Source organism: Myotis daubentonii, chromosome 14, assembly GCF_963259705.1.
Source record: "Myotis daubentonii chromosome 14, mMyoDau2.1, whole genome shotgun sequence".
NCBI classification, from domain to species: domain Eukaryota; kingdom Metazoa; phylum Chordata; class Mammalia; order Chiroptera; family Vespertilionidae; genus Myotis; species Myotis daubentonii.
In genome coordinates this window covers 10,545,390-10,560,396 of record NC_081853.1, presented here as the reverse complement: position 1 = coordinate 10,560,396, position 15,007 = coordinate 10,545,390, and the positions used below count along the sequence as shown (strand labels likewise).

Here is a 15,007-nt window from a genome sequence, read left to right as displayed (position 1 = left end):
GATAGGATTCCAGCACATAAGGCACATTTAACCATTTTGACTTAAAAATGCATTTGGAATGCTCAGTGATATTTCAAATGAATATTCTGTGTGAACAACAAGGAAGAAAGGCATGCCTTGCTTGTGTTACAGACATTTGTCACACCCATTGGCCATGAGGGTTACCTATGTGTTGCATGATCATGGAGTGGGCACAAGTGCAGAGATGCCACACATGACTTTGAAATGACATTTGACTATTAGGCTTTCCAAAGGCGAGGCTGGAGAAAGCTGTAGAGTAGATGTTGATTGAACTGTAGGCCAAAGCCAAACTCAGATGCATCTCTACCCAATGATTAAAAATGGTCTCGTCTAATACCTGCCCATCCCATCTGATATGGCACCATCATGGTAGGCCCTTTGCTTCTTTGGTTCCTGTTGTATCCCCTGCACCTTGCAGAGTATTTACATATCAAAGCCACTCAGGGGTGAGAAAAAGGAAGGACAGACTGAATGGAGTGACTAGCATCGTGTGCTCCTCTCTCTGTAAGCAGATTCTCCCCCCGATTTACATGTATTTGTGGGGCCATGTGGCAGGCCCTGGAGATGAGTCCTGATCACAGTGAGCTCTAGAGGCTGCCATTCTAGAGGACAGGCTGGTTGAGGTTTGTTTGGTTTGGGGGTCTCTCTAACATAGGAAAGTGGGAAGGAGAGAGAAGCCTTTTCCAGGTCCCAAGCCCTGACACATTCCGTGCAACAGAAAATCGCCTGGCTCTGTACCTGGAGTAGAAACTGCATGACTGACCCCGGGGGAGAAGAGCAGGTGACACCACCCGGCAGGGCAGAAGTCCCAGCATCTAGGACTTCAGATGCAGATGCCGAGATTCCTGCCTCCAATTCCCCTTTAATAGTCCTCAAATAGTGACACTGCAATTCTATGGTACTCCTTGCTATGTAAACTAGTGATAGACAAGACCCCTCTTTTTATTCCTTTTATCTATGGAGTAAATTTACAAAAGAAAAAAAATCTGAAACAATAAAACCCTGCCTCGATTAGATCACATGGCAGCCTGTTTGCTAAATGTCAAGATATCTCCACGTTTATATAGATTTAGTTTAATTTGGGATGCACCTAGCAATTCCTTGGGGGGGGGGTGTGTGTCTGTGTCTGTGTGTCTGTATTCTGTTCATAACTTAAAAAGTGACAGTGGTTTGGTGTCAAGAAGAGTTCATACACTGGGTTCACTCTATTTTCCAGATTTTTCTGTTTTTGTGTGTGGAGCCATTTCTGTTGTTTTGAATATTTAGTACTCATTTGAACGGTGGAGAAATTTCTCTGCTCATTATATCATTATGATAATCAGTATTCTAAAGAGATTTCCAAGTCCATCACATGGCCCTCCTTTTTATTTTATTTTATGTTTTTCATGCAAAGGGATAGTTTAAACACTTTAATTTTCTTTTTTAATTTTAATTTATTTTTATTAAATTTATTGGGGTGACATTAATAATAAGATTATATAAGTTTCAACTGAACATTTCTATGATACATGATCTGTATATTGTATTGTGCGCTCACCACCCAAAGTCATCTTCTGTCACCATATATTTGGCCCCCTTTACTCTAGTAACTACCATACTGTTGTCTGTGACTATGAGTTTCAGTTTTATATCCCACATGTGAGTGAAATCATGGTTCTTAGCTTTTCCTGACGGAGTTATTTCACTTAGCATGATATTTTCAAGGTATATCCATGTTGTACAAACGGTAGCATTTTGTCTTTTCTTATGGCTGAGGAGCATTCCATTGTACGGGCCTCCTTTTTAGCTTTTTCCCAGAGCCCTTCACCATTAGCCAATAAGCCTTAGCTCTGAGTATTATTGACTATGTCAGGCATTGTAAGAAAACTAGCCGGACATACAGATTTTTCCAAGTGCAAGTAAGAAATCTACATGTAAATGAACACATTACAAGGGAAACTATAAAAGGGCATCTAATTGAGAGATAAAACACCTTAAGCTTCTTTAGGTCATATCACCTGACTTTGGTGGCCTGTACTATCTCTTTCCTTTCTACCCAGGCTTCCCTGACAGCAACCTTAATTATAAACATAAGAATAACAGTTTTATATTCATGGCTAGCGCTTTGGTTATATAATTAAATTTGCATCCTCATCAACAAGACTTCAGCCATCAACTGAGGTTCAGAAGGATTTAGTAGCTTACCCAATGTAACAACTGGGATCCAAGCTAGGTCTTATCTCACCTGAAGCTTTTGCTCTGACGCCTATGCTACACCTTACTTTCCATAGAATCACTAAAATGTTTCCAACCAGATTCTAGCTAGGAAAGCCCCCCAGAAACATTTGCTCCACACCAAACCCTCTCAACCAGAGACTACAGAGGTGGGGCAGCTTTCGAGTCCTTACCAAGGAACCCTGGGAACTTTGAAGGACTCCGGAATTTAAGTATCAGAGGCCCGGAATTTTCCAAACACCCTGATGGTCGGCCTCATGCCAAGAAGAGCATCTGTCTTCCCGGAGGCCCCACACTCACCTGCATCCCTGCAGGGAGATGAGCTCTATATCACAGCGCAGGGGGAGGCTCGGCACTTATGAACCCATGGAAAGTATGATCTCAGCAGTATTCTAACCTCTCTGAACAAAGGCTCCGACCCAGAGAGAAGCTGAAAGAATGGGCTTGAGGAGGCCCAGCTGTAGGGGCTGATGCCCCATGTGCTGTGACTCTGGACTGTGACTCAGGGAGGACCCCGCCCTTTCCCATTCTGTTGTCCTGGGGAATCAGCTCTCTGGTCAGCAAATGGATAGCAGTCACCCCGAGGGTCTGTTCTCATCTCTTGGAAGCATGTTGGCAATAACGCCCTTTCTCATCAGGTGACGTTGCTATTTGCTTCCCAGGTGCTTGGAGTCATGGAGCCTGAGTTTAAGGAGCTGTAGGATTTAGGGCAGGCTTCCGAACTTTGCTGAGCTTCTTTTTCTTTATATGTAACTAGAGGTCCGGTGTACGAATTCATGCACTTGTGGGGTCCCTCGGCCTGGCTGGTGATCAGGGGGCCTATTGGGGCCGTCTCACCCAGTCCCGATCAGGGCCAATCAGGGCCGGCCGGCAGTGGGGAAGGACCGTGGAAAATTGGCCAACCCCGGATGTTGGCTGTGGGAGGTCACTGACCACCAGGGGACAGCTCCTGCATTGAGCATCTGCCCCCTGGTGGCCAGTGTGCATCATAGTGACCGGTTGTTCAGTCGCTTAGGCTTTTATATATATAGATGAGGGGTTAGTGGGTATATATTTCTTAACAGTACCCGGTAGGATTCAGTGAGGGTATGGTGGGTTTTTACTATTAATAATATTTCCTGAGAAGTTACAATATGCCATTCATTGACTCCGCCCTGAGCATGGATCATGTTATTTTTCAACACCAATGCCATGGAGCAGGTTATATTATTGTCCGCATTTTAAATCCAAGGAAACTGAAGCTCAATGAGGAGAATCCACTTGCTTGGGGACACACAGCTGATGAGGGGTGCAGCTGGGATTTGGACCATGTCTGTCAGACTTAGTGATAAGGTGCCAGCTAGCTCCGTGCTGGGCATCTAGTAGATTTCAATAAATAGTTGGGCAATTGTTATTGATACTGATTTCCATGAAGAAGGACAGTGATCATTACCATTAGTGCCTCCCCTGACTTTGTTAGCACCTGAGGGCAGGGGCCACCTCTGGCTCATCTTTGCAGGCTCACCTGTGTAGCACCTGGCAGTGCTGCTGGACGTGGGCTGAATGCTGCCTGCTGAGTGTCTGCAGAGATGGAACATCTGTGAGAGCACTACTGCATCACAGCACACTCATCACCTTTTACATAGGTCCAGTGATTTCACCCACAAAAATGCCCAAAGTTTATGGAAAGGAAATGAGCCCTGTTAGATACTTGTGCTGAGTAATTAATGCTAATTACATTACATTCTTTTAGTGGTGTGGGATAGGGTAGCGGAATGAGTTAAAAGTACAGGCTTTGGGCTGGGCTTGGCATGGCTCAGTGATTGAGCGTTGACCTATGAACCAGGAGGTCATGGTTCAGTTCCCAGTCAGGGCACATGCCCGAGTTGCAGGATCCCAATCAATTATGCTCTCTCATCATTGATGGCTCTCTCTCTCTCTCTCTCTCTCTCTCTCTCTCTCTGCCTTCATCTCTGAAATCAATATATATATTAGAGGCCTAGTGCACAAAAATTTGTGCACTCAGGGGGGTGGGGATCCCTCAGCCTGGCCTATGACCTCTTGCAGTGTGGGACCCCTCGGAGGATGTCCACCCCAGTGGGGACCCTCACACCATGGAGGTTTGGCCAACCTTGGTGAGGGGCTGATGGCTGTTTTCAGGCTGGCCACACCCCCTTTAGGGTTGGGGGTCCCCACTGGGGTGCCTGGCCAGTATGGGTGAGGGGCTGAGGGCCGTTTTCAGGCTGGCCAAGCCCGCCAGCGATGGAAGCTCTCAGCCTCTCCTTTTTTTCTTTCTTTTTTTAATTCTGGGATTTATTTACCTTCTATAATTGAAATTTTGTTGCCTTTAGCAGAGGCCTGCGGAAAGCTTGGCTTCCTCCATTGCCAGGGGCAACCCACTCCTGTTTGCTCCAGCTCCGTGGCCACGGCTGGCTGAAAGCAGGTATCTGGGGTTTATTTACCTTCTATAATTGAAATTTTGTTGCTTTCAGTGGAGCTTAGAGCCAGGCCTTGGCAGGTGGGGAAGCTTGGCTTCCTCCATCACTGGAGCAAGCAAGCCTCTTGCTCGCTCCAGCTCCATGGCTGCCGACCGCCATCTTGGTTGGGTTAATTTGCATATAGTCACTCCGATTGGCTGGTGGGCATGGCTTAAGGTGTAGTAAAAGTATGGTCAATTTGCATGTTTGTCTTTTATTAGTATAGGATATATTTTAAAAGTACAGGCTTTGGGTTTGATCCTTGGCTAGCTATTTATTATCAGTGCAACTTTGACCAAATCACTTAACCTCTCTGAACCTCAGTATTTTCATCAGTAAAATGGGAATAGCAATAGCACCTATCTTAGAGGTTTTGGTAGAGCATTAAATAAGACACTGACTATGAAATACTTAGTACAGCACCTGGCCCAACATTTTGAATCAATGTTAGTGATCACCCTTCTAAATCCAGGTCACTCTTTTTTCCAATTCTCCATTTTCCCTCCAAACAAGAATGAAGCCAGGATAATAATAGCTTTCACAAGAATGTGGAAAATTTTGGCATGAAGGGTTAGGTAACCTGCCCATGGTCACATAGCTGAGACCTGGTCCCAGCACTGCGGCTTCTTATTCTATGCTGATTCTATGCTCTGGTCCATAGCGCCATACTGCTTCTATGCAGCAATTAATCTAATCCAAGCCTCTCTTGTTTTCTTATTAGTGAGAATGTAGAGTTTCTGGGCTGCATCCCATTATTACAGGTAAGTAGCTATATGACACTCCTTCCCAGATTCTTCCTGATCACTAAGTAAGAAGTAGAGTGGATTTTCCCACTTGGAAGAAGTGTATCAAATTAGATTTCACTGAACAGTGATGTGCAATCAATTCAGTGCTCAGGTTACTCAGCATCAATAACAATAAAAGCATAATATGCTAATTAGTCCGGAGGTCCTTCCAGACATCTTTCCAGAGGACCTTCTGGATGAAGCTGGGGCTGCGAGGAAAGCCCGGGTTCCGGGTGCCAGAGGGAAGCTGGTGCCGGCAGCCAGGGGAAGGAAGGCCTACTGTTGCATGAATTTCATGCATTGGGCCTTTAGTTAGATATAATTGGCAAGTAAGCTCAGGCACAGTATTCAAGAGCTAAAGCAGAGAGCCAGCCAATGAGCTATTGTCACTTAATTCTTAGAGGGCCATTAAAAAATACATCCTTGCCCTGGCTGGGTGGCTCAGTTGGTTGGAGTATCATCCCATACACGAAAAGGTTCTGGGTTTGATTCCTGGATAGGGCATATACGTAGGTTGTGAGTTTGATTCTTGGCACAAAAATCAATAAAAATCAATAAAAAACATCCTTGGGTGAGAATTAAAAACAAGAACATCCTTGTGTTGTAGCTACCCATTTAAGTTCCCATGAAATCAGAACTTTCAAGGATTTCTCCCATTTGGATGAAGCATCACTGTCTCACTGCCAAACTCCAGCCACCACCTGACATCCAATTTTGGAACTCCTACCAGTTCTAGAAGTTTCACCAACTGAATGTTACTTGCAATTCCTGAGAACTCTGCCTTCAGTTCTGCCACTCTGGGTCTCCTCTGGATCAGCTGGGTGAAAAGAACTAGAGGACTGCTGAGGGAGAAGGGGTCTTGGATGCCACTTCTCGGCACACGGTGATGCCAGAAAGCGTGGTGGCCTATATGACACAGGTGGCAACTTTCTGTCAAAGTCGGTGCAGCACGAAGAGCTCCTTCTGCGAAGCTCGTTCTCCAGCCCCCGCCGTGTCCCCCGGCTCCTGCGCTGTTTGCTGTGTTCCCCGCCAGCATATTCTCACCCTCCAGCTCACGAGGACCCAGCTTCCTGGTCTGGGAGGAGAGTCTCTAAGCACACCAGACTGTGATTATAATTTTGCTTCCTCCCAACTCACATATCTTCAGGGAGCCTAGCAAAATTGAATTTCTGGGTCTGTGCTGGCCTTTGCCATCTATGATTTAATTAACCCTGAGAGAAGCTAAGCCTTTTCTCAGAAAGGAAAAACAAGAGAAATGGGAGACAAGCTCCCACTCAGTACTACACAACTGTCTCCTGGACTGTGACCTCGGGCATGGGGTTTTGAGACAGACAGACAGACAGGAGCTGCTTTTGAGGAGGCTACTTTTCCATGTGGTGGCTCTTGAAGAACTGATCACTCTGGGCCCAGCACTTGCATATTTCCAGCCAGCTTTTCTCCGGGGCTCTACGATGTCAAGGGACATGTCTGCATCAGTCCCCACTTTCACACCAGCACCTGGCAAACAGTATGGGCTCCAAGTGTGGAACAATATGGCTGCTGTTCTAAGTTTATTCTGGTCCTTAAAGATGCTTCAGGTGTTCAGACAAAAATTGCAATCATGTGTCCCTGGCCTAAAATCCTCCCCCTGCTCTTGGAGAAGGCCTGCAAGTCCTGGTTGTCTGCCCCTCCTGGCTCTTTAGACTCCTCCTGTAGCACGCTTCCCCTCGCTGACTACACTCCAGTCACATGGCTCTCCTCTCTGGTCCAGGAACACATCAAGCCCCTTCCTACCTCAAAGCCTTTGCACCTCCAGTTCCCTGGGCCTAAAATGCTTCTCCTAGCTCTTCCAGTGGCTGGTTCCTTCTCTTCCTTCAGGTACCAACTCACGCATTACCCACTGTGGGCAGCTTCCCTGGCCGATAGAGTACTCTCCAGCTCCATTACATTTTACTGCAACAGCCTTTTCATTTCTTTCAGAACAAAATTATAATCTTCCATTATCTTATATATTTATGTATGTGTTTGCTATTGCCCATGTCCTTTACTAGAATGTCCGTGCCATGAGGCGATGGCTTGACCTGTGGAATTCCTGGTTGTTTCCCCAGCAATAGTGAGAAACAAGCAGAGTATCATTCCTTACATGCAAATTTCAAAGGAGCCACTCAGGAAAGACATCGTTTGCATTTCAACCATTGCAAGGCCCAACACACAGAAAATGTTTTTACCAGGTAGTTGTATTGAGAAAGAAAGTACCATTAGGAAGATGATACATGAGGCAGGGAACTGGGGGCCACAACTTCCTTTTTCTGACTTTAATTGACTTAATGGAACTGCATTTCTACCAATAAGTGGGTTAATAAGCTGAGCCCATTCTGAGTTGTGCCATTAGACAAGTAATATATTTCACAGAACATACTTGTGCTTTGCTCTTTTTAAACAAATACGGTCCCATTAGATAAGATGCCATTGAAAAGTGCCAGGACTATAGCAAGATTTACCAGTTAAGGTAATTTTTTTTTTATCCCTCAGAAAGTGGCAGCAAACATTGATTGTTTTTGAATTTCTGACAATAATGAAATCCACGCATCATGAAGCCATGCTTATCATGGAATAATGAACTCGTTACATAATCAAATGCCAAATGACATTCTTGGTTTCAATTTAGGAGAATATAATTTCAGGTAAGTCAGCACAATATTGGGCTGCTAACTCCAATTGCCTTTCTCTTCAGCCAAATGACCTACTTTTCTCTGGTATTTAATGGTCAGGGCATGCTTCTTTAGAGGGTAACTTATACTGTGCAAATCCATGAGAGTGAGTCTTGGAGCACACCTTCTACTCAGGGACTACGCCAGGTTTTTTTACATCAATTTCCCCAAAGTAATTTGCATACCATCCTCCCAATCTTTGCCATTTCCATATAGCAACACAAGACACTTTCATGATTTGTTAATCATATCTGGGTACCACCTGTGCTATTACTTACTTAATATTTTTATTTAAATTAACTTACCTTTTAAATGTTAATATATTTCTTTAGAAAAGAAAACCATGTCACTGCTGCCACCGACAAAGGGGCACCACCAGCCATGAATGGAGGCAACACAACCCCGGCCTGCTATTTCCCTTCATCTCACTTGTTCCTTTGCTACCGCCTGTTCTTTACTGAATGGATGCTCCATGAGGCCACGGCTTAACCTGTGATATTCATGGCCGCAGTCCCAGCATTCGTCAGAAACAAGTGGAGCATTGCCTGCACACCTGTTGAGAGAATGCAGGTGCCTACCCTTCCTATCATTCCTCACATCTAAATTTCGTGTTTCCATTTTAACCATACCAAGGACCAGCACAGAAATCGTTTTTGATCAAATGAGAGCTGAACAATGCTATTAAATTCTAACTGCAGGTGTTAAAGATTTACTAGAACCAAATCAAAACATTCTCCTTGACTTGGTCAGAACTTAAGAAGAAATGGGCAAAAAGTGACTTCCCTATCATGTGATTGTTACTCACTGCCATGTTGGTAACACCTAACACAGTCAGTGTTTTCAGCAGAGGTGAGAATGCAACCCTTTGAGAGACGTTGCCTCATGGCAAGAAGAGTCCTCTGCTCTATTTCAAAGGAGCTGGACAGAACGATCTGGGTTTTTGAATCCATGAGCATTTCCCTTCTCCATGGCCATGCCTTCCTGATGTTGCTCACCTAAAACGTGATTTCAGCTACGTCAGCCTCCCCCTCAATGGTTTCCCATAAGAGGCAGAAACAATGTGGAGCAAATGTAGGCAATATTGTTTAAAACAAATATAAATCTTAAAAACTTTTGATCATATTTTCTCCTGGCTTTCTATATTAAAAAACCAGGATATATAGTCTGCTTGAAAATAGCCCACATGTTGTAAGGAGATTGATAAAATGAAGGATGAGTTAGGGCTACACCCACACCATTTTTTTCCCAAACAAAAAGTATAATTAACTTATGAACACTGCATTCTTATGTGCAGCTGACCCACCATAACCATGCCAGACAGGGCCCTGGCTCCGAGTAGAGAGACATAGATAAAGGAGGTGAAGGAAAGTTCACCCTCTATTACTGGGTTTGTAGGATATAGACCAGCATTTCCAATGAATGCCAATAGGTGTTAAAAAAAGATTGGGAAACATATTGATAAATCAATTTATTTACTCTTAGAAATCTTCAAAATCTTCAAAGCCTTTGAAATGACAGCATACACCATGAAAAACTCACTATGACAGGGAGATGTAATGTCTTATATCTCCCAATCTTACTAGTACTTGACCAAAGTGCCATTCTCCCTGCCATTGTTTTCCTTAGCGTATTCGATACATTAAAGTTCCAAAAGTCCACTCTTGGACAAGCTGGGTTATGTAATGTACTCCTGGATTTATGACTGTACTTGGAAAAAAAAGACAAAAGCCAAATTCCTCTGGATACATGATAAGATAGATGTTTGTGTTCCAGTTATTGGGTGAAACACTTGGTAATAGCATCAGTAGAATTTATGAGTAATAAATAAAACTGGCTTGAATGGATTTTTAGTTTTAGAATGACTAAATAAGTATGGGTATCAGCTGACTGTAAGAAGGGCCAAGGACAAGGTTCGGAAGAAGAATAGGGCAGGAAAAAAGCTAAACTTGCCAGACGATGAAAGAATTTTTAGAACAGATGAAAGCTAACCCTCCAAAGGATACTTTTTGAGATAATCAAAATCAAATAGCAGAGATGACAGCTGGAGATCACTAATGGGAGAAGCTGTAAGTAGAAGAGGGGATGAAAGGAGAAGAAATGTAAGCTTCAAAGAAAAGAAATGATGGAGAGGATTCTCCAAAGGAGGGAGGGAGGAAAAAAATGCACCTGCACAAACAGGGTCATCTATCCTCCAGATAGAACTGGGGTGGAGGCAGGCTACCAGAACGGGGCTATGACAAAGAAAAGACAAAGAAGACACACAGGAAAAGGACTGAGGATGTAGATGGGAGATGAGTAGAGGTTATAAGGAGAATTCATACAGAAAGGGTAAAGGAAAAGACAGAAAGAAGAAAGAGCATTGGCAGATTTCAAACTCTGGGTCTACTTCTTCGGGATACTAGGAAATGGCAAACACAGGGCAATCATACTCCTTCCATTCGCATGGCAGACATTATAAGTAGATCATTGCACTATTGTCCTCTGAATACAAATATGGCTTCAGAACCATTCTCAACACAACGCTCTAGGTATCCACTGTGGACTGATTTGACTTGCATTCCTACTATATTGAGAAACCAACCAGCCAACTAACCAGCCAGCCAAACAATCAACCAACCAACCTACCCTCAGTGGGGTTTTGGTAATACCCACTCACTGATTGAAGAGGAATAAAGAAATTATACACCAGCTAGAAAAGCAAAATGTTTCAGTGTGAGATGTTTCTTTATACAGACATAATGATGTACATGTATGGATATGACTGAATATATATGTGAAATATGAGTATTTCAAGTAGGTGGACCCAAGTATTCCATATTAATTTGTAATTTGAAACTTGATTTTAAACATTCCCAAGGGCATGAAATTCAGCTCATTATTTTCCTTGGCAACTGACATCTTTAAACCCAGTAAATGATATGAATTACATTTTGAGTTAAAATACCACATATAAACAACAGCCTGTTAGAATAATCAGAGCCTTTTCCTTCCTTATTTCATTTGTGACACTATATTGGGCCCAACATCTTAAAAGGTAGGCAGAAATACCAAGTATATGGCACTTTTCAAAAATTGATTTCAGAGAGGAAGGGAGAGGGAGAGAGAGATAGAAACATCAATGATGAGAAAGAATCATTGATTGGCTGCTTCCTGCATGCCTCACATTGGGGATCAAGCTTGCAACCTGGGCATGTGCCGTGACCGGGAATCAAACCATGACCTCCTGGTTCATAGATTGACGCTCAACCACTGAACCAAGCCAGCCTGGATATATGGCACTTTTTAAAAGCACATGCGAATAACGCAGCATGATATAATAGCATTGATAATGACCAGGTCATGGCAACAGTGGGGGAAATGTTGGGATTTCATCAACAATAGTTTTTTAAAAACTGCATTCATTTACAGCTTGAAACTAAGTTTCAAAAAGGGAGGAAGGGTGGCAAGTGACAAGTTGCACGGGTTTCCATTTCCTTCTGCAGATGCTCATTAATTTCACGCAGCTTCTGAGCATCTGAGCCTTTGCCTATTCATGCAAAGAACCACTTGAAGGAATACAATGCCCTCATATTTTCTCCAGTCTGGGAAACATTCAGTGCTTTCTTCGAACTATTTTGTTTGAACATCCTGGCAAGTTATTCATGTTCTGCTAAATCGCGCATAATACTGTGAGGGAGGAGAGGCAGTAAGCTGCTGTTCGGAGTTTCTCCTTCTATGACTTTCTTTATGAATTAACAACAATAAGAAAGGATTCTCATTAGCCTGAGCTGGCTTAATTGAGATAGAAAAGAAAGAGAGAGAGAAGAGAGCAGCGATCTCTCAAGAATCCTTGAGCTCTAAGAGTTGTTGACTCAAATGAATTCATCATCATCACTCATGTTTTTCCAGGCTTTTTCCCTCATAGCCAGACAAGGTCCTTCACCGTGAGTCCCCTTCCTGCCTCACTGGCAGCTTAGGCATACCTTATTCTCAGCCCACCAGCTCCACTGGCCTTTCAATTCCTCCTTGCCACAGGGCCTTTGCACAAGCTGAATCTTCCTGGAACCCACTTTCCATTCCCACTGTCCTTGCTCAACTTTTATAATATTAGTCCAACTGGCTTGTAACTCCTAAGGAAAACCTACTCTGACTGTCCCCACAAACTGGTTTAGGCACTCTTTTCTCCTCAGCGTTTATAACTATTTGTAGTTATCAATTTGTGTGATTATTTTTCTGTTGCCCACACTCAAGTGTAAGCACTGTAAGGCTATAATAGTGACTATTTGAGAGTTTGACAAATACGCATAGACCATAGGAATAATGTATTAGGTTTAACGTAACAGACTGCTTTGCTAATATATTTATAACTGTGGCACATAAATGATCTTGAAAAAAAATTGTTTCTATAATAACCAAATATTATTTAGAAAATATAATAAAACAAAGTTATGTCCAACTGTCCTGCACACCACACTGAAGGATGGAAGTCGTGACTCTCTGCCCCCAGAGAAGAGGTTGTTACTCTAATTTCCTTCTGTTCTCTGCTTTAGAGGAACTTGAACACGGGTTCTGGCTGCCAAATAAAATGTAATCAAGTCATCTTGTTTAACAAATAAACCAAGTATATGCTTTCCAGAATTTTCCATGGAAACCGGACCTTGCAGCCCGTGATCACAGCCTTGTGGGCAATAAATGGTGGAGAAACAAAACTTACGTGGGCTTAGACGCCTCGGCCTGGTCCGTCTGTAGTTTCTCTCCCCCTTCCACCTCCATTGTGCAGTACACAATGCGATTGGGAGCCAAGGATTTGAGGCCTTGCACTTCCATGATCACCACCTGGAAACAATCACACAAAGTGGGAGTTATTGCCAAAGACCATGAGCAGAACCATCCACAGGAAATATATGAATGGGAAGAAGTTACCGAAAAGCCAGCACATACCTGCTGGCTTCCACCAGGTTTCTGCCAGCCACGCTGGGACCAGTCTAGCATGAAGATGTAATTCTTACTGCGTAGCTTATTGCCTCCCAGATGGAAAGACAAGTCTCACTAATGCATAGGCTCACGGGGGCCAGACAAGTAATGTGAAATGGCTACTCTTTTCTATGTTAGTCACAGGATCTGTTTCCATTTCCACAAAGAAATCTGCTATCTCCTATTTCTTTAAAAATAATCTAGAATTTAATTCAGCACTTGGCAGAGACACAGGCCCATGAGTTTACATTAGCCTTTATAGTAAGACTAAAGGCCCAGTGCATGAAATTCATGCATGGGGGGAGGGGGGGAGTGGTTTCTCAGCCTGGCCTGCAACAACACCAGCATTCCTTGCCTCGGCCTCTGGCCCATGGTCCCTTCCCTGCACTCTCTCCATGCGGCCGGTGTGCGGACGCTAGGCTCGCACTGCCAGGGCAATGCCACCAGCGTCCCACCCCAGCCACTATGGGCACCGCCATCTTTGTCATGGAGTGATGGTTAATTTACATATTACTCTTTTATTAGATAGGATAAGTGGTGATGGAAGTGCTAAGATTAAGGGCAAGTAGCATTAAGTAGTACAGTCAGAGACAAGAGGGAGTAGTGGGACTGTGGCAATTGGAGGGCACACTCCATCTAAGTGGAGGAGTTGATAGTTGTCATAGCCCTTGTGGCCTTGTCGTTCCCCGGCCCACTGTTGCCAGATACTCTCATTTTTCCTACCAGAAAATGGAAATCTGAATCAGAATCCAAGTCAGATATCTGATTTTGAAATTTTGATAATAATTCAAAAAGGGGGGAATAAAATACCCAAACTTTGTGCAGGACAACATTGCTGGGTCAAACCAAAAACATGTCTGTGGCTGCATACACTGTTCTACTTGGAAGGAAAAGGCTAGTGTCTTGATTTACAAGTCCTTCCACTTCCCACCTCTACCCACAAACTCATCAGTCACCTGCTGTTATTCTCCTAGTCACTGGTATGCCCTGTCACCTATCAGAGAAGGGAGAGGGAATGAGGTGAGGGCAGAGGCACTGGTGTAAGAATCTGAAACAAATGGCATGCATCAGAGATCTAGAATGAGTAATGTATATTGAAAAAAATCAATTATACTCTTGAAGAGGTAATAACATTACACAAGGAAGGGATGTGGGCATGCAAACACGTATACTTCTTTATGGGCTTGATTCCAGGAAGTACAATAAGGCTGGCATTGAGACAGGATTCACAAGTTAGTTTTGCTGCTAATTAGCCCAGTGGCTCTTAAACTTAGTGTGACTATAAATCACCTGGAGGGCTTGTGACACCAGAGACTACTGAGCTGCACCACCAGTTTCTGATAAGTAGGTCTGGGGTGGGGCCCAAGACTTTTAAAAATATATAGATTTTTTTTAAAGATTTCAGAGAGGAAGGGAGAGGGAGAGAGAGATAGAAACATCAATGACGAGAGAAAATCATTGGTCGTCTGCCTCCTGCATGCCCCACATTGGGGACTGAGCTTGCAACCTGGGCATATGCCCTGACCAGGAATTGAACCGTGACTTCCTGGTTCATAGGTCGATGCTCAACCATTGAGCCATGCTGGCTGGGCAAGACTTTTTATTTTTAACAATTTCCCCGGTGATGCTCATGTGTTGCTCTGATCCAGGAGTCATACTCTAAGATCCATTGTACTTCTCATGTGATGTTGGGCAAGTGACTTGTTCTGGAAGTCACTCCACTTTTCTTTTCAAGCACCTGAGCCTCAGTTTCCTCATCTGCAAAGTGGGCACATGTGCCCTCTCTCGCTGTGGCTTTTGTGTGAGGACCAAATGATGTATGGAATTGAAAAATTTTACATGAGGAAGAATCATAGAAATGAGAAGAAATGGTAGGCACAGGAGAAAG

General features: G+C 43.7%; 1 protein-coding gene across 10 annotated transcripts in view; it reads right to left on the bottom strand.

Annotated features, from left to right (window-relative positions):
- Window positions 1–15,007, bottom strand: part of CADPS (calcium dependent secretion activator) — a 447,566-nt gene that overhangs the window by 226,296 nt on the left and 206,263 nt on the right. For all 10 annotated transcript variants that reach the window (XM_059663078.1, XM_059663082.1, XM_059663077.1 and 7 more), the window contains exon 6: window positions 12,860–12,981. In XM_059663078.1, the coding sequence (XP_059519061.1) occupies window positions 12,860–12,981 (122 nt within the window). The remainder of the gene's footprint in view (window positions 1–12,859; window positions 12,982–15,007) is intronic.